This window comes from Phycodurus eques, chromosome 16, assembly GCF_024500275.1.
Source record: "Phycodurus eques isolate BA_2022a chromosome 16, UOR_Pequ_1.1, whole genome shotgun sequence".
NCBI lineage: Eukaryota > Metazoa > Chordata > Actinopteri > Syngnathiformes > Syngnathidae > Phycodurus > Phycodurus eques.
In genome coordinates, this window is record NC_084540.1 from 8,419,925 (window position 1) to 8,438,673 (window position 18,749).

Consider the following 18,749-nt stretch of genomic DNA (forward strand, 5'->3'; position numbering starts at 1 on the left):
CACGCTGTTCATCGGAAAGGTGGGATCGACGTCACTGACATGAACATGACACGCATCGAGCAAATTGCTAGAGGTGCTCTCACTCATGATCTTGCTGCACTTCGTATAAGGATGACTTACAAGCTAAAGCCCGCTCCAAGCTTCACAGAGCTCCTTCGTGAGGTAAGAGAAGAAGAGGGGATGGTTATTGAAAGAGAACGAGTGAAGAATGTTGTTTCTTCATCTGCGGTTAAGTGTGCAGGTTGTGCTACGGCGTCAGTGGCGTCAAAACAACCAGAGTCTGCACCATCAGTAGCTGTTGGAGTGGAGACCAACCATGCCATAGAGAGTCTGAAGAAGGAAATTCAGGGGCTTAAAAGTGATATTGCACGTCTGCTATCTGTCTCTGTCGCCACATCAGAAAGTCCACCGCAGCATGCAATCCAGAACCACACTCAAAAAGCTGCTGTAAAAAAAAAAGAAAGAAAGAACTCCCAGATTTCAATATGGTGCAGATGTTTTTTGCTACAAATGTGGTGAAGATGGTCATTTTCAGCGGGAGTGTGAAAACCCAGAGAATCTCCGAAAAGTAAATAAGCGTCTCCTGAAAGCAAAACAGCTGATGGGAAACTTCCCATGAGCTCAGTAAAGGAACGGCCTGATGCTCTGGAGAGAACACGTTCCACAAAGTGTGATACGCTAAAAGAAAGCAAGGCTAATTTGCCAGAGGGTTTAATTGGACCTAGTTCTGTTGTTACTGTACAAGTTGAGGGCATCTACGCCAAAGCTTTGCTTGATAGTGGGTCCCAAGTTACCCTGCTGTACCGCTCCTTTTATGACAAGTATCTGAAACACCTGCCCTTGACCCCTATTGAGTGCTTGGAGATTTGGGGCCTCAGTGCAGACCGATATCCATATGATGGTTATATGTGTTTGAAACTTGAGTTTGCTGGGTGTAGCTAAGACCATAGTGTGTGTAGCTAAGACCATAGAAACGCTTGTGTGTCCAGACCCAGCCATGAAAGGTGAGATTTCTATTGTGGTTGGCACAAACACCTCCATAGTTCGGAGCTTATTTCATTCCTGCAAGACACAAAACGGAGATAATTTCTTACATAACATGTCTGTTCACCCCGCAATAAAAGAGGCTTATGAGAAGTTTCTGAGCACCCCAGATGACACAGCTGACCTAAAAAGAGGAACAGTCTGGTTCACTCGAGAGAAGCCCTTAGTGCTGTATCCTGGTGGCGTTGCAAAAGTGGTTGGTGTGCCAAAATTTGCGGGGGATATTTCTGGTCAGGCTGTTCTTGTAGAACGCCCAGAGGAGGGTTACTTCCCTGAAGAACTGTTAGTGATGCCTGTTGTTGATAAAGCAAGCGCTGTTCATTGTCGTCGTATCACAGTAACTTTGAGAAATGTATCAAATCATTCTGTGACATTGAAACGTGGTATGCAAATTGCTCATTTGCACAGGGTGGATGTAATAAATGCAGTCCCTGAAAATAAGTCATCTAAGCCGTCCACATCTCAACTATCCCCCTCGTCTTTCAACTTCGTAGATTCTCCTGTGCCTCCTGAGTGGAAGGAGAGGCTGTTTCGGAGAATGATGGAAAGGAAAGAGGTTTTCTCCTGTAGTGAGTTTGACGTTGGTTGTGCAAAGAGCACACAACACAGCATTCGAGTGACAGAGGACAAACCATTCAGAGAACGCTCTAGACGCTTACCTCCAAAGGATTTGGAGGATGTGAGAAAACATTTAAATGATTTGAAAGAAGATGGAATAATTTCAGAGTCTAGAAGCCCCTATGCATCACCTATCGTTGTGGTCCGCAAGAAAAATGGGACCATACGTATGTGCGTGGATTACAGGGCATTAAATAGGAGAACAATTCCTGACCAGTATACAGTCCCACGTGTGGAGGATGCCCTGACATGCCTGAGTGGTAGCAAATGGTTCAGCGTGCTTGATCTCCGAAGTGGTTACTATCAGATCCCTTTATGTGATGCTGACAAAGAAAAAACGGCATTTGCCTGTCCGGCAGGATTTTATCAATTTGAGAGAATGCCACAAGGCATCTGCGGAGCACCAGCCACGTTTCAACGTATCATGGAAAGGATGGTTGGTGATATGAATCTGCTGGAAGTGTTAGTGTACCTTGATGATGTCATTGTTTTCGGGAGAACATTGGAGGAACATGAGCAGCGCCTTCTTAAAGTGCTTGACAGATTAAAGGAAGAGGGACTTAAATTATCTTTGGATAAATGTCAGTTCTGCTGTCCCTCTGTAACCTATCTTGGGCATGTCGTTTCTAGCAATGGCATTGCTACTGATCCTTCAAAGATCGAAGCTGTGAAGTCGTGGCCACGCCCAGAGAACATCACTGCTCTCCGTTCTTTTCTTGGGTTTTGCGGATACTACCGACGGTTTGTGAAAGATTTTTCCAGAGTCTGTCATCTGCTCAATCAGCTACTGCAGGGCTGCATTGTGACTGGAAGGCCAGGAGGAAAGACTAAAATGGAAAAGAACAACAAAGAGAGAGAGAACTCAAAAAAGGACATGAAGACAACAGAGTGGTACCACCCCTCAGAGCCGTTTGGGGCAAGGTGGAATGAAGACTGTGAGAAAGCTTTTGAGACATTAAAGGTCAGTCTTTCAGAATCACCTGTCCTAGCAATCGTAAACCCAAATCTGGCTTATGTTCTGCATGTTGATGCAAGTAGAGAATGTTTAGGAGGTGTCCTCTATCAGGACCAAGAAGAAGGTTTGCACCCGGTTGCATTTGTAAGTAGGAGCCTCTCTCCGTCGAAAAAAATTATCCCACGCATAAACTTGAATTTCTGGCTTTAAAATGGGCTGTCACTACCAAGCTGCATGATTATCTCTACGGAGTCAAGTTTGAGGTTCACACAGACAATAACCCGTTAACATATGTCTTAACCACCGCTAAGTTGGACGCAACAGGACATAGATGGTTAGCGGAGTTATCAATGTATGATTTCAGCCTGAAATATCGCTCTGGAAAACAAAACATGGATGCAGATGCATTGTCACGGCGTCCTCATGCTGACAGCGATGTGTCTGGTGAAGAGGAAGTGTCCATGTCTCCTTCCAGCGTCCAAGCTGTCTGTCACATGTCGTCAATTAGAACACCTCATCCTCACCGTTGCAGAACTGTGGATCTCCTGTGCTCCTCCAAGCATGCTGTACCCAGAGCTTATTGTAGTGTGTCTTCTGTAAGCACTCAGCCACTACCCCAAATGTCTTTAGCTGACATCTCACATTCTCAGCAGGAAGACCCATGCATCGGAGAAGTGTGGTGTGCTGTTGTGCAGAATTTTGCGGACCGGGCTAACAAACGAAACATCCGGATGTGTCATTGTTGTTAAAAGAGTGGGAAAAGTTAAAGGTCAAGGACTCTGTACTGTGCCGAATCAGTAAGCCTCCCAACAAACCAGTTCGACAACAGCTCTTACTCCCACAGAAGTTCAGAGAAACTGTTCTTCAATCTTTGCATGACCAGTCAGCTCACCTTGGGTTTGACAAAACCTATGGGTTGGTGCGAGAGAGATTTTACTGGCCTCGTATGAAAACACAGGTTGAGACGTATTGTAAAAATTGTCCAAGGTGTATTCAGAGGAAAACGCTGCCCAAGAGAGCTGCTGAGTTGTCACATTTTACCAGTGAGGGGCCGATGGATCTTGTCTGTATGGATTTCTTGACAATTGAGCCTGACTCCAGAAACATTTGTAATGTGCTTGTAGTTACAGATCACTACACACGTTATGCTCAAGCCTTTGCGACTAAGGATCAAAAGGCGGCAACAGTTGCTAAGGTCCTGTGGGAACAATATTTTGTCCACTATGGTCTACCAAAGCGAGTACACTCGGATCAAGGCAGAGATTTCGAGAGCCGCCTCATTCATGAACTGTTGAGTATGCTTGGTATAAAGAAGTCTAGAACCACACCCTACCACCCGCAACCTGAGCGTTTCAATAGAACTCCTCTCAACATGCTCGGTACTCTTGATGCACAGGACAAAAGTAAATGGAGTAAATACATCAGCCAGCTGGTGCACGCATACAACTGCACGCTAAATGAGTCAACAGGCCACTCGCCATATTTTCTCATGTTCGGTCGAGAGGCTAGACTGCCAGTAGCTGTGGCATTTGGAGTCTCAAGTGATGGTACATCCACCAAGTCCTATCTGAAATACGTCAAAAACATGAAACGAGAATTACAGACTACCTACCAGCTCGCCGAGAGCATGGCTAGAAAATAAAAATGAAGGGAACAAACAACGCTACGATCAGAGAGTTCGTTTCTGTCCATTAGTCTCTGGTGACAGGGTGTTAATCAGAAATCTTGGAATGCAAGGAAAACACAAGCTAGCTGATCGTTGGAAAGCTACACCATATGTTGTGGAGAGTCAACTCCCTGGTTTGCCTGTGTTCAAGTTGAAGCCAGAGAACGGACAAGGCTCTAACAAAGTATTGCACCGAAATCACATTCTGCCCATTGGACAGGAAGTGAGATTGAATGTGGAAAAGAACGAAAATACACTTCAACGCAAAAGGAGAGCCAGCAAAAGACTCAAAGCAAAGAGGGCTGAGAACTGTAATCTTTCTGGTGTACCAGCGCTTTATCATGTTGAAAAGATTGTGTCTGCATCTGACTCAGAAGACGATGAATTGGGTGTGTGGTATGATTATCACTCCATATGTGAGTCAAGACAACCGGAAGCTCAGGAAACTGTTCAATCAGAACCTGTCAGCCTGGATTTGGATCAAGTTGTCCCTCCAATTAACCAAGAGATGGATGAGGTTACAGTTGAGGCAACTGCGGCAACAGATGACGATGGATCCGTAGTGCAAGATGAGACTTTTGAAAGTACTGTTGATACTGGAAGGGACACTGAAGCACAGACATTCGATGTAACGACTGCGAGACAAGACAGTGTTACAGAGAGTTCAGACGAGGCACGACGGCTTCAAAGACTGAAAAGGGTTCCTAACCGACTAACCTATGACTTGTTAGGGATTCCAAGCTCTGTGGCAGTTAGTACTCATACTGTCTCTCTAGCTAAGGTTGATGATAAGACTGATGGTTTATCTCCATCACCTTTGAGGTACAAGAGCACTTTTTGTAAGTGGATTGGTTTGAGAGGGGAGTGTTTATCCTGTTCATAATAGGTTATGTTGTTATACATGTCATGAGGGCACGACCATGTTTTTTGTGGGGAGAGAGTGTAGTGTACTGACTAAAATGTGTTAAACTGTATTTGTTTGAATTGCTGTTGTGAAAACTAGTTAAAAGTTTGTTTGGTTCTTTGTGTGGATGGATACTGGGGTGTCCTGCGTTCCGAGGGGTCTGTGAACATGTCAGGGTTTTGTTTTTATAATGATTGATTGAAGGGGTGGTCCGTCCAATGGGATTCGAAGAAGGAGGTGGGTCGTGGAGAAGGAGCGGGAGATGCGGCGGGAAGAGAGAGTTTTTTTTTTTTGGGGGGTCGGGACCTGGTTTTGGAACGCGAACGGATTGACTGTTTCCACGCAAACGGATTGACTGTTTTCAACGCGAACGGATTTACTCTTTAAACGCCACCGGGCTGACGCTACGGGTACTGCCTGCTCAACGCCACCGGGCTGCCGCTTCGCCGCTACGGGTACTGCCTGCTCAACGCCACCGGGCTGCCGCTTCGACGCTACGGGATCCAGTCGCTGTGCCAACTGAAGCGTTTTGAGGGCGTGTTCCTACGGAAATGGGTTTGGGTTTCTTTTCCCCAGTGAACTGAGGGTTCAACGGTTTTGTGAGTACTGCCAGTGAGGGTATGTATGTATGTATGTATGTATGTATGTATGTGTGTATGTGTGTGTGTGTGTGTGTGTGTGTGTGTGTGTGCGTGTGTGTGTGTGTGTGTGTGTGTGTGTATGTATGTATGTATGTATGTATGTATGCATGCATGCATGCATGCATGCATGCATGCAGGACAATAAAGGCGGCACGATGGACAATTGGTTAGAACGTCTGCCTCACAGTTCTGAGGATCGGGGTTCAATCCCCGGCCCCACCTTTGTGGAGTTTGCATGTTTCCCCCCCCCCCCCCCCTTGCCTGCATGGGTTTTCTCCGGGAACTCCGGTTTCCTCCCATATCTCAAAAACATGCATGGTAGGTTAATTGAAGTCTCTAAATTGCCCCTATGTGTGAATGTGAGTACGAATGTTTGTTTGTTTATGTGTGACACCCTGCGATTGGCTGGCAACCAGTTCAGGGTGTACCCCACCTCCTGCCCGAAGATAGCTTGGATAGGCTCCACCACGCCCGCGACCCTTGTGAGGAGAAGCGGCTTGGAAAATGGATGGATGGATATATATATAAAATATTAAAAAGCACACTTTTGTTGTTTTCAGCAGCAAATTTCTTTCTCAACCACCTTTTTAATCACTTGTTTTGTTGTGGCTTGTATTCAGATAAAGAGAAGACTGAGAAGGCCAAATCACGTATGTGGAGAAACATTTGGATTATTTTGTGGGAGATTGAACAAAAAAATCTTTTAGCAGTTGACTGTTCATTCGTGTGTGGTCCTGTTTTAAATCCCGACAGCTAAAATCCAGTTCAACTGGCGTGATGCTCTGGACCTGGAGGGCCTACTGACAGAGGAGGAGGTCATGATCAGAGACTCTTTTAGAACCTACTGCCAAGACAAACTAATGCCACGCATCATTTTAGCAAACAGAAATGAAGGTAGGAGACATGCACTACGTAATAAGTGTTTTATGTTTCAGTAACATTATATTGGCTAGTTATCGTCATTTTACCTAGACTGTTTAGTAATTTGTTTATAATTAGATTTGAAGGAACATATTTCTCCACAGGTAGAATTCGGTGAGTCAGCTGAATGAAAGAATGTCAGTCTATTAATGGGTTCTATTTTATTGAGTACTGAGTCAAATATAGAATTTGCTTATATCAGCATGTCAGCATACAATAAAATATAAATAGTTTGCAGTTTAAAATGCACAAAACGTATTTTATTATTTTATTTTCATTCAGTGTTCCACAGAGAAATAGTGTCCGAGATGGGGGAGCTGGGCGTACTGGGTCCAACAATTAAAGGTCAGTGTGACCACACACCTACTTTACTTTATGTGATGTGAACATACTGTACCTACACACTTGTTCGGTGAAGCATTTATTTTGGACTTTTTTGGGCTGACATTTTGAAAACAGAAAATTTCACGTGACTATTTGTTCTGTTACATCAACATAATTTGTTTCCTATCCTGTTTGATATAAAGGATACGGCTGTGCGGGGACAAGCTATGTGGCCTACGGTTTGATCGCCAGAGAAGTAGAAAGCGTGGACAGCGGCTACCGTTCAGTCATGAGTGTGCAGTCGTCGCTGGTCATGCATCCCATCAATGCCTTTGGCACAGAGGAGCAGAAGCAGAAGTACTTGCCCAAGCTGGGTAAGCACAAGCAGAGCAATAGCAACAATCAGCTGTTCTGTGAAGAATGATTTGCGTGCGATTTATATCAAGGAGTTTGTTTTTGTATTCTGTACTTATCTGGTTAGTTAGGAACTGCTACACAGTAAACATTGGGGGGAAACGCTGCTTGTTTCCATGTTTAGCTTGTGGAGAAATCCTAGGTTGCTTTGGCCTGACAGAGCCAAACCACGGCAGCGACCCAAGCAGCATGGAGACCAGAGCAAAGTACAACCCGTCCAGCCGCACCTACTCCCTCACAGGCTCCAAGACGTGGTGAGTGCTACCAGCATGTGGATCAAACTGGAGAGATTCTTTGGAGTGAATGTATCCGTAAAATAGAAGTATCTCAAATCAGACCTCACTCACATGACCTAAATTCTAAAATGATATGAGAAATAGGTTGCTGGCAACAACATATAATTGACAGTAAAACCATTTAAAATGTGTACTGATGTGCATTCTAGAGTCTGTAGTGTTGTAACATTTACTTAACTAAAGAAGTTGAATCAGTACTTCTTCTTTTACCAGTATCTGCACTTCTGCTTAAGTACAGTTCAAGTACTTTTGCTACCTGTGGTTACTATTTCTTACCTTTTTGAACTGAACATCTCATGTAAAAGCTGCTGTTATGGAATGGTGTAATGTTACCAAATAACCACACGGTGGCGGTCTTTACACTTGAATTAGTGTATGAAACTCACTGCTAACGTTTCATCTGATGATGATGATGAATACTGTAGCATTCATTATTAATACATACTGTCTAGTCAAAGTCTGACTTAAATTTAATATCTGTACAGAAATATGGCTAAAATATGCATAATCAAGTCAATGCACTTGCACGTCGAGAGGTTTTGGGTTCTAATCTCTGCTCAAGATCTCCTGTGTGGTGCTTGCATGGGTTTTCTCTGGGTACAACGCCTTCCTCCCACATTCCCAGAAATGCATGTTAGGTTAATTGAAGACTCTAAATTGTCAGTAGGTGTGACCTTCCCATAAAGGTAATGAGGCCACGCATTATAGAAAAAAAGGACAGCTGGATCCTTGAACTTCATCTTAAATCTTATTCAGCATTCTTTTACCTGGTGGCTCGTGCATCTAATGAGAGCCAGTACAAGAGATGTTTCAAAAAGTCTACCTTTACAAATGGATGGAAGTCAATGTGCATTACTGTTGTTTGAAGTTGCTCCCATCTACAGGATCACCAACTCCCCAGTGGCGGACATCGCAGTTGTGTGGGCAAAATGTGACGATGGGAAGATTCGCGGCTTCATCTTGGAGCGAGGCATGAAAGGCTTTTCCACCCCGAAGATTGAGGGAAAGTTCTCCCTGAGAGCGTCCGCTACTGGCATGATCATCATGGATGAGGTGGAGGTTCCTGAAGAGAACCTGCTTCCCAGTGTGACTGGCCTTGGGGTGAGTGGGAGGAATACCTTTCTTGTACTGATGCGGTAAGGCACTGGTTCTCAACTGTTGTCACCTGGGGACCGCATTATCCTATTGTCGCAAAGTTGTGACTCACTTTTTTGGAGGTTAGGAGAAAATGTATTGTCCAAAAATAGCATTTGAAAACACACATTTTTAAACAAAACTACACAGCTTACATGTTCAAATTACTTTTAAGAAACTGCATGTACAAAACTGAAGCTAAATACAAAAATTTCACAAAACATGGCTACAAAATCTCACATATATTGGCACTGAAATTTGTATATATTTTTTTTTCCTAGGAGTAACTACCTTACTTAATTTCTTTCTGTGTGGGAACTTGGTATGGTACCGGAGCGTGCCAAATACAAACATATTTACTGTTACACCCGAAGTCGTAATGATTCTGACCCATGCCTGTTAAAATATTTGAAAATACATGTATTCCAAATAAAAGGTTGGATGCATGTTAAATATTTTCACTGTACAGGGAGTCCTCGGTTTCTCATTTTCTTCTACAGTGGCGACAGTAAATAGTTGTATGATTAAAAAATTTAGGATGTAAAGATAAAACGCAGTAATTATGTTGGTAAAAGAGTAACTAAATTGCTAAATAAGTGTGCCCTCCTGTGCCACATGACCACGTATTACATTCTAACTAGTTCATTGCATACAGGGGTATTTTTATACCCCCTGGGCGTCCTAAGCAAGAAGAAGCCCCCCCCCCCCCCAACAAAAACTGGACGTTGGATTAGCATGTGTAATGCATTTTTACAATGCATGATTTTGCTTCTAAGTATTATCTGTATTTTGTATTATCTGTATTTTATTTTTTCAAATTAATTATTCTGAAGTTAAGTACTTGGTTTGAACACTTAATCCTTTTTTAAATTTACTTGCTCTTATTTTGAACAGCCATACTTTTATTTAGTAAATTAGAAAACACACAGTTGTGCTCATATGTTTGATTACCCAGGCAGAATTTGTAAGATGGGTACAGTTCTTTAAAGAAAACATGAAGGACCAGGCGAAACACATTTAATATTATTTTAATGGGATTCAAATTAAATGGTCAAGCATTACAGAAAAGCATTATCATTAAACAAAACATAACCAAAAATAAATTAATGATTGTTGTTGTTCAGTCATCAGTCATATTTAAAAAATATATATATTTCACAAATTCTGCCAAGGGATGTAAACTTATGAGCACAACTGTACATATATGCAGTCATACGTACCCCTGTCATATTGGAATTAAAGTGTACGCTACACCTTTTTTATAACCACTAGGTGGTGGTGGCATTTTGGAATGAAAGTGTACAGCTTTTTCATAACCACTAGATTGCACCATACATTGATAAAATGTGAAAGTTTTTTTTTTCTTACCATTTGCCCCTATACCTATGTATAATGCGCACTATTGACAATTTTTTTGGGGGGGAAAGGCGCATTATACACGAGAAATGACGGTATATATTGTCATATCTCAACTAGTTTATTAGCTGGTCTGTTTGCTACTACTATGCAGTATCCTTTTCTGGTGCTTTGTGGGACTGGTCTCTGAAGTAACAGATACACATTCCCACTTATCAGGAGGGGGGGCCCCATTAGGGAATTCCCAAATCCTGACATGTCATTCCAGTGTCTACGGGTGTTTCCAGTTGTGTCGAAAAGGTATGGGCCAATGTCAACTATCTCTGTGCTAAGAGATGCAAATGTTTGTCATTGTCAATGCTTCCAGGGCCCATTTGGCTGCTTGAACAACGCTCGTTATGGCATTGCATGGGGAGCTTTTGGAGCAGCAGAGTTCTGTTTCCATGCAGCTCGTCAGTACACACTAGACAGGTTAGAGGAGCAATTTCTAATGTCTCGTTTTCTTTGCTTCCACACACTTGCAAGTTAATTTGACGCAGCTGCAATGTCCTCTCATTCTCTAAACCAGGATCCAGTTTGGAGTGCCGCTCGCACGGAATCAGCTAATACAGAAAAAGATGGCTGACATGTTGACAGAGATCACCATTGGCTTGCAGTCCTGTCTGCAGCTGGGAAGACTCATCGATGAGAAAAAGTGAGAACAACTAAGAACAGGCATAAAAGTGCACTGAGTTGCTAAGCTCCGAGGCTCAGGTCCAAGTACCCCTGGGCTAACTTGGGAATTATTTTGTTAGACCTGCACATTCTAATAAGATACAATACAATAGCTGAATGTAAAATGGATGCCTTTATATTTTTTTCAACGGAAGTAGCATCTAACTGCACGCTTAAGTGAGGCCAAGTTACATAGTATAAGTAGGCCAAAAATGGTTACTATTTTGCATTGGCTGTCTGTCTAGTACGGTGATTCCCAAACACTGTGCTGTGCCAAATGAGTGTGTGCTAAGACATCATCAGGTGTGCTGTGGAAATTTCTTGGATTTGACTTAATTGGTCCAGAAACTACTTATTCACTAGTAATTAAGGCATCTTTGTTCATCCATCAATGCCAGTGAGGTATAGTGACAAGCAGAACAATGTAGTCCTCTTTCACTAGATAGGCAAGAGGTACAATTAACCTGTGTGCCAAGCTGTTGTCATTCATAATCCTGAAAGATTCACACTGAGTAAATATATGTGTGAGTATATTTAGATGAGATTATGAATTTTAATTACATTATTTGGGTATTTTTGCGTCATTTTTACTTGGTGGTGTGCCCTTAGAATTCCCCTCTGTAAAAGATGCCCTTTGGCTCAAAACAAATTGGGGAAACACTGGTCTAGGGTACCTGCTTCAGATTGCGCGTCATTCATGTGAATTGCCTGTAGGACTTTGTCAAAGTATGAGTCCACAAATTAGCCCAAAATGGCTGCTTTCAACCAATGTGGCCAACTTCCTTTTCAATTTCAGACATGGGTACTTGAAACATTTTCGTAAATCCTGTTGTGATAAACATGAACACACGATTTCATGTAGATCAGTGAAACGGGTGGGGAGTGGGGGCTAATATTTCCAACATTCAAGAGGCCGCTACTGAGGTTTGGGGGGCACATATTTACTCAACTGCAGTGAGTACCAGGAATGTAATAGGGGCGGGGCATTTATTTGTTATGCATTTTCATAGTATTGTCTCGTTTTTATCTATATCTATATTCTGTCCAAGAAGTGATCGAGTATTGTCTAGTTCGGAACAAAATGATGTTGCTTTCTAGCATCGACACCCTCTTAAAATAATGGCTGAAGTCATTTTTTTAACATTTTTCAGAAAACACAAACAAACTGCACCAAATGTTGAATATATGATATTTAGTAATTATTTCACTCCAAAAAGTAATGATAATAGATGACTATTGACATAGAACAATGTCTGTCAATTATATTATAGAAGAGGAATAAATGACTTGGGCAAATTTTTGAATATGCCTTTATGACTTAAGCAATTTTAAACCTTCAACTCAGTCAATAATAAAACATAACTAACAAACTAACAAAACACAATGCTGAGGAGCTATGTACATCTCCTCACTTCGACCTCCAGGTCTTCTTTGGTTGGTTCTTGACAGATGCCTATTAATATGGCAAATTGTCAAAGAAGTGATGACCCGTTTCATTGACTGGAGGTCCTGGAACTTTCTCTCCTTGATTGGCAGAGCACATGGAAACAACACAAACATCATTCTTGAGCACCTTCACATGGTAAGGCCTGAGTCTTGCAGTCTGAAGTATGATGACGTAATCTCTTGGCGTGAAGGTATCAGTAACTATTTTGCGTTCAATAGTACTATGCATGCTGTCACACTCCATTTGTGTGTGCCCTGCAACAAGGTATTTCTGTGTTATTCGTACCCCATATTTCCTTGCAAGCTCAGAGAATGCATTTGCCACACATGCATTGCGGTTCTGATATCCGCAACCATCGCTCCACACTATGATCTCCTTGAGTTCTGGATGGTCTTTAATCACACCTTCAAAATGGCGATATTGAAGGTGTACAAATACCCCGCTACTGAGGTCGCCCTCTGATTCGTCCCAAATGTAGGAGTACCCTTCCTTTGAGTTCAAGTTGAAGAGGGTGAAGTTAAGGACCTGCAGTTTTATTTTATAATACAGGCTGCTAGCTTTGGTTTTTGGCACAGCAGCACAGCTTGCAAGTCCATTGACCAAACAGACTTCTCATTATTTGCAGAATCCTTGTCACAGGATTTCTCTTGCCTCGCTTTATCTTTCTTGGTGACATGTGCACCATATGTGGCCTCACTAACTAACAGTGGGCAGGTCCCTCAATAGCCAAGTCTATATCATCAGAATCAGAATCCTCTTTATTTGCCAAGTATGTCCAAAAAACACAAGGAATTTGTCTCCGGTAGTTGGAGCTGCTCTCGTACGACAACAGACAGTCAATTGACAGAGAACACTTTTGAGACATAAAGACATTGAGAAAAACAGTCACTGAGCAATAAAGGGTTGCTAGTTATCTGGTAATGCCGGTACGTTATTTATTTATTTTTTTTGACAATTGTGTAAAAAGATGCACAGTCCTCTCGCACTTAGATCAAACTCGCAATAGTCCTGTGCAATGACCATTGTGCAAAGGGTGCCGAGACTTCAAGGAGTCTCGGTTTAAAGTGACAGGTAGTGCTATAATCTGGGACAATGTTGATTGTGCAAATGTTACAGATACTCCTCAGTCAGTGTGCAAATGGGGCAGTTGCTACTCTGGCATGAGTGGCCAGTATTGGTCTACAACTGATATGCAAATAGCGCAGCGTGGCGAGACTACTACAGTGAGTACATGAGTAGTATATAATTGGTCCGACAGAAATGTGACAACAAACTCAGACAAAAGAAATTGGCAGCATGTTGCAATGGAATTGTAAATTAGCTGTTTAAGAAGTTGATTGCAAGAGGGAAGAAGCTGTTGGAATGTCTGGTAGTTCTAGTATGCTTTGATCGGTAGCGCCTACCTGAGGGAAGAGCCGGTGACCCGGATGTTGAGGGTCCGAGAGGATTTTGCACGCTCTTATCTTAGTTCTGGCAGCGTGCAAATCCTCAAGGGTGGGTAAAGGGGTACCAACAATCCTTTCAGCAGTTTTGATTGTCCGTTGCAGTTGGAGTTTGTCCTTTTTTGTAGCAGCACCAAATCAGACTGTGATGGAAGAACACAGGACTGATTCGATGACCGCTGTGTAGAACTGCCTCAGCAGCTCCCGTGGCAGGCCGTGCTTTCTCAGAAGCCGTAGGAAATACATCCTCTGCTGGGCCTTTTTGAGGACGGAGTTGAGGTCCTGAGAGACTAATTCCCAGGAACTTGAAGGTCTCGACAGTTGACACAAGGCAGCTGGACAGCATGAGGGGCAGCTGTGGCGAAGGATGCCTCCTGAAGTCCATGATCATCTCTGCAGTCTTGAGCGTGTTCAGCTCCAGGTTGTGTCGGCCGCACCACAGCTCCAGCTGCTCCACTTCCTGTTGATATGCAGACTCGTCACCGTCCTTGATGAGGCGGATGACTGGTGTCATCTGCAAACTTCAGGAGTTTGACAGCCGGGTGCGTTGAGGTGCAGTCGTTCGTGTAGAGAGAGAAGAGCAGCGGAGAGAGGACACAACCTTGGGGTGCCCCAGTGCTGATGCTGCGTGTGAATGAGGTGGTCTCTCCCAGGAAGCCGTAAATCCACTGGCACATGGCAGGCGAGACGCTGAGCTGGAGAAGCTTGGAGGAAAGGAGTTCAGGGATGATGGTGTTGAACGCTGAGCTGAATTCCACGAACAGGATCCTTGCGTAGGTCCCTGCACTGTCGAGGTGCTCTAGGATGAAGTGCAGTCCCATGTTGACTGCATCATCCACAGACCTGTTTGCTCGGTAGGCAAACTGCAGTGGGTCCAGCAGGGGACCTGTGACGCTCTTGAGGTGGTCCAGACGTTCAAAGGACTTCATGACCACAGATGTCAGGGCGACAGGCCTGTAGTCATTCAGACCTGAGATTGTAGTTTTCTTGGGGACTGGGATGATGGTGGAGCGTTTGAAACCGGATGGTACTTTGCACAGTTCCAAAGATCTCTTGAAGATCTGTGTGAAGACTGGAGCGAGCTTCGAGGTAGGAAGGGGACACAAGGTCCGGGCCTGCCGCTTTGTTAATCTTTTGTTGTTTGAAGATGCGTCTCACATCCTGTTCGTGGATGGTCTACGCAGAAGTCAGAGGTGCGTTGTCCTTAGCTTGGCGAAGTTGCTTAAGTTTGGCAGTGAACCACGGCTTGTTGTTAATGAATGTGCGAAATGACTTTGTTTGTACACAAACCTCTTCACAGAAACTGAAATAGGCTGTGACAGTGTCCGTATATTCATCCAGGCTGTCAGCTGAATTTTCAAAGACACTCCACTCTGTGCAGTCTAAACAGCTTTGAAGTTCCATCTTTGCTTCATTGGTCCACTTTTTCACTGTGGACTTCGCGCATTTAAGTTCTTGCCTGTATGTTGGTATTAAGTGAATTAAGCAGTGATCAGACGAGCCCAGGGCTGCCTGAGGTTTGGCACGGTATGCATTATTTAGTGTTAGTATAGCAGTGGTCTAAAATGTTATTTTTCCTGGTGAGACAGTCGATGTGCTGCTTGTATTTAGGGAGTTTGTGGTTGTGTTTAGCTTTGTTAAAGTCCCCGAGAATAATGAGGGTTGAGTCCGGGTGGGTTTTTTTCAATTTCGTTTACTTGTTTGGCGAGCATTAACGGTGCGGCGTTCGTGTAAGCTTGAGGCGGAATTTAGACACCAGCCAGAATGAATGATGCGAACTCGCGAGGTGAGTAGAATGGCTTACAGTTCAAAAACAGCAACTCCAAATGCGGGTTACAGTGTGTGCTGAGCTCCGTGACGTCCGTATACCATTTTTCGTTGATATAGAAGCATATCCCTTTTGTTTTCCCCGATGATGCCATGTCGCGGTCTGCCCTGTGAAGATGGAAGCCGGGAAGCATGACGGCGCCATTGGGTACAGCGTCACAAAGTCTCCGTAAAGCACATGGTGGCGGAACTTCCGAAGTCTTTACTGGTCTCTATCAGAAGGAGAAGTTCGTCAATTTTGTTGGGTAGGGAGCGTAGATTCGCGAGCTGGATAGACGGAAACGCCAGCCTGTATCCTCTCTTGCGGAGTTTCAACTGGATGCCGGCTCGCTTCCCTCTGTGGCGTCGCCTTCGCCTCCAAGAGCCAAAGACCGCGGTCGCTGCTCCGGTGAGTAACTCAGGGGAAAAACTGAGCGGATTTGCGAAAGTTGGTGAAAGAAAATCCGGAGTAGCCTCCTTGATGCTTAGCAAGTCTCCCCTTGTGCAAGTGAGTCGTGTAATGTCTCCAAAGACGAACAAAAAAACACAAAAACAAAAACAATACTAGAGGGCGTGTAACCGAGGCGACCACACGGGTAGGCGCCATCTAGCATAAACTTTATCACTTACCAATAAGGGATAAGCCCTGAATCATGGAAATAACTTTGGCTGCAACATAGATTTTCTTTCTTCTTGAAACAGTTGCCATCTTGAAAAGCTTGTAAAATTGCCTAAGTCACATTGTTGTTTGACTTAGGCAAAATCGAATGGCCTAAGTCTCCCTCTTGACATAGGCGATTATACGCTAAGGGTAAAATTGCATGATCTGTTAAAGTGAGGATGTGGCCGATTTTACCAGAGGGGGCCGGGGATCACGTGGAGATGACTTAGGCAAAAAAAAAAAAAACGTTTTGGGGAAAAAATGACTTAGGCCATTATTTTAGGAAGGTGACTCTATCTAAACCAAGGCTGTCGGTTTGTTTGTGACCAGAGCGGCCCCAGAGATGATCTCCATGCTGAAGAGGAACAGCTGCGGTAAAGCGCTTGACATTGCCAGACAGGCTAGAGACATGCTTGGAGGAAACGGCATCGCAGACGAGTACCACATCATCCGCCATGTCTTGAACCTGGAGGCCGTCAACACATATGAAGGTGTGAAGAGTCACAAAATTGGTCTACATATGCGTAATTGTAAACAATGGGTGCTGACAAACCTCTGGGTTTAGTTTAACACATCTGCCTCACAGTTCTGAGGACCCAGATTCAAATCTGGGCTCGCCTGTGTGGAGTTTCCATGTTCTCCCCGTGTCTGCGTGGGGTTTCTCCAGGTACTCAGGTTTCCTCCCACATCCCAAAAACATGCATGGTAGCTTAATTGAGAACTCTAAATTGCCCGTAGGTATGAATGTGAGTGTAAATGGTTGTTTGTTTATAAGTGCCCTGCAATTGGCTGGCGACCAGTTCTGGGTGTACACTGCCTCTTGCTCGAAGATAGCTGGGATAGGTTTCAGCTCACCCTCGCACCCTAGTGAGGATCAGCTGTATGAAAGATGGATGGATGAAACCTCTGGGTGACAGAAAAGTGATCACAACTGTATATCTGGGCATGATAAGAAATTATTTTAACTTGAACTCTATAACCTGCTTAATACTGCAGTGGATATGTACGGTTTGACATCATACAAATGACTCAATATAATTTTGTTCTCCACTTAGCATACTTTCATTATTACTGAAGCTATTATAAACTGACAAAAAAATACAGGGGGGGGGGGAAACAAATCCTAGTTTTCACGTCACAAATATGTTATCCTGTATTTTTTTTCAAATCGCAATATATAGTGCAGGGTTAAAAAAAAAAAAAAAGCCTAGTATTTCCACATAACTGTATTCTTCACAGTCCAAAGGTGGCACAGGATTTCATATGAAATGGGCTTACTTTGCTTCTGAAAACTTTTAGCCTTCAAGTTCAGCAATAACAGGCATGAAATCCTGAGTAGCCGCTAATTTCAGTGTCATTTAAGTGGCCATCAGCGTGACCTCCAGTGGACAAAATTAGCTACAACAGTTAAGTTTTATTTAACAATTGCAGTTAATGTAATCCCCAAGTTTTACAATTGCCAAATCTTCCCCACAGGCCAGTTATGGCCTTCGGGCCATGGGTTTGACACCCCTGCTCTACTTGTGCTAGTCCTGTGCTTACCACTATCTCCCCACCCACAGGTACCCATGATATCCATGCATTGATCCTGGGCAGAGCCATCACTGGGCTGCAGTCCTTCACTGTGGACAAATAAACCTGAATTCTTGTGTCTGCTTTCAACCAAGTGGAGTCTGCTGTCAGAAATGACGTTCACTGTGCAATGTCAGTTGAGTAATATGACTTATGTCTATGTGGACTATAAAGAGGGATATTTTTGTAATTTAAAGGACAGCTTGCGTTCATCATATATTTTGTTTGAACAAAATTACTGTGTTGGGATCTCATGATTAGATTTGCTTTTGGTTACTGATGAGATTCAGCTCTCCAAATCTCAAATTTTGAAGTAGAACTGTTAGAATGGTTCTCTCAGACATGACTTATTATGATGACGCTTCAGCACTTTATTAGTTCATGACCTAGGATGATCATGACTTTGCTAAAGCTCAATTTTGCATCAGGGCTTTTGAATAAAAAGTATTTAATTGTTCAAATATGTGAAATGTCTTTTTGGGATGTGTGTGCAAAATGGAAGAACCCAAATCTTAAATTCTCACTGCAAAGGTAGTTGTGTTTTCACATTTGTTTGCTAATTTGAAGGGTTTTATGTTATGAGTTAGTTTTTTCTCGTGTTTGCGTTGGTTTTCTTCGGGTACTTCGTCCCACATTACCAAATCATGCATCCTAAGATTAATTGAATATTTTAAATTGTCTATAGGTGTGAGTGTGATATATTTGTATTTGTCCTGCGACTGGCTGGCGACCAGTCCTGGGTGTACCCCACCTCACTGCAAAGTCAGCTAAGATAGCCTCAAGCTCATGGATGGTTAACATTGCAAGCTGATGAATTTTATGAAAATTTATTTT

General features: G+C 43.3%; 1 protein-coding gene across 1 annotated transcript in view; it reads left to right on the forward strand.

Moving 5' to 3' along the window:
• LOC133414855 (glutaryl-CoA dehydrogenase, mitochondrial-like) overlaps positions 1 to 18,376 on the forward strand; it is a 26,224-nt gene extending 7,848 nt beyond the window's left edge. The window contains exons 3-12 of the mRNA XM_061700529.1: positions 6,449 to 6,478; positions 6,582 to 6,722; positions 7,032 to 7,094; positions 7,277 to 7,447; positions 7,612 to 7,741; positions 8,668 to 8,884; positions 10,641 to 10,744; positions 10,842 to 10,967; positions 16,674 to 16,834; positions 17,906 to 18,376. Coding sequence (XP_061556513.1) covers positions 6,449 to 6,478; positions 6,582 to 6,722; positions 7,032 to 7,094; positions 7,277 to 7,447; positions 7,612 to 7,741; positions 8,668 to 8,884; positions 10,641 to 10,744; positions 10,842 to 10,967; positions 16,674 to 16,834; positions 17,906 to 17,979 — 1,217 coding nt within the window. The 3' untranslated portion in view covers positions 17,980 to 18,376. The remainder of the gene's footprint in view (positions 1 to 6,448; positions 6,479 to 6,581; positions 6,723 to 7,031; positions 7,095 to 7,276; positions 7,448 to 7,611; positions 7,742 to 8,667; positions 8,885 to 10,640; positions 10,745 to 10,841; positions 10,968 to 16,673; positions 16,835 to 17,905) is intronic.
• Positions 18,377 to 18,749: the final 373 nt, after the last annotated feature.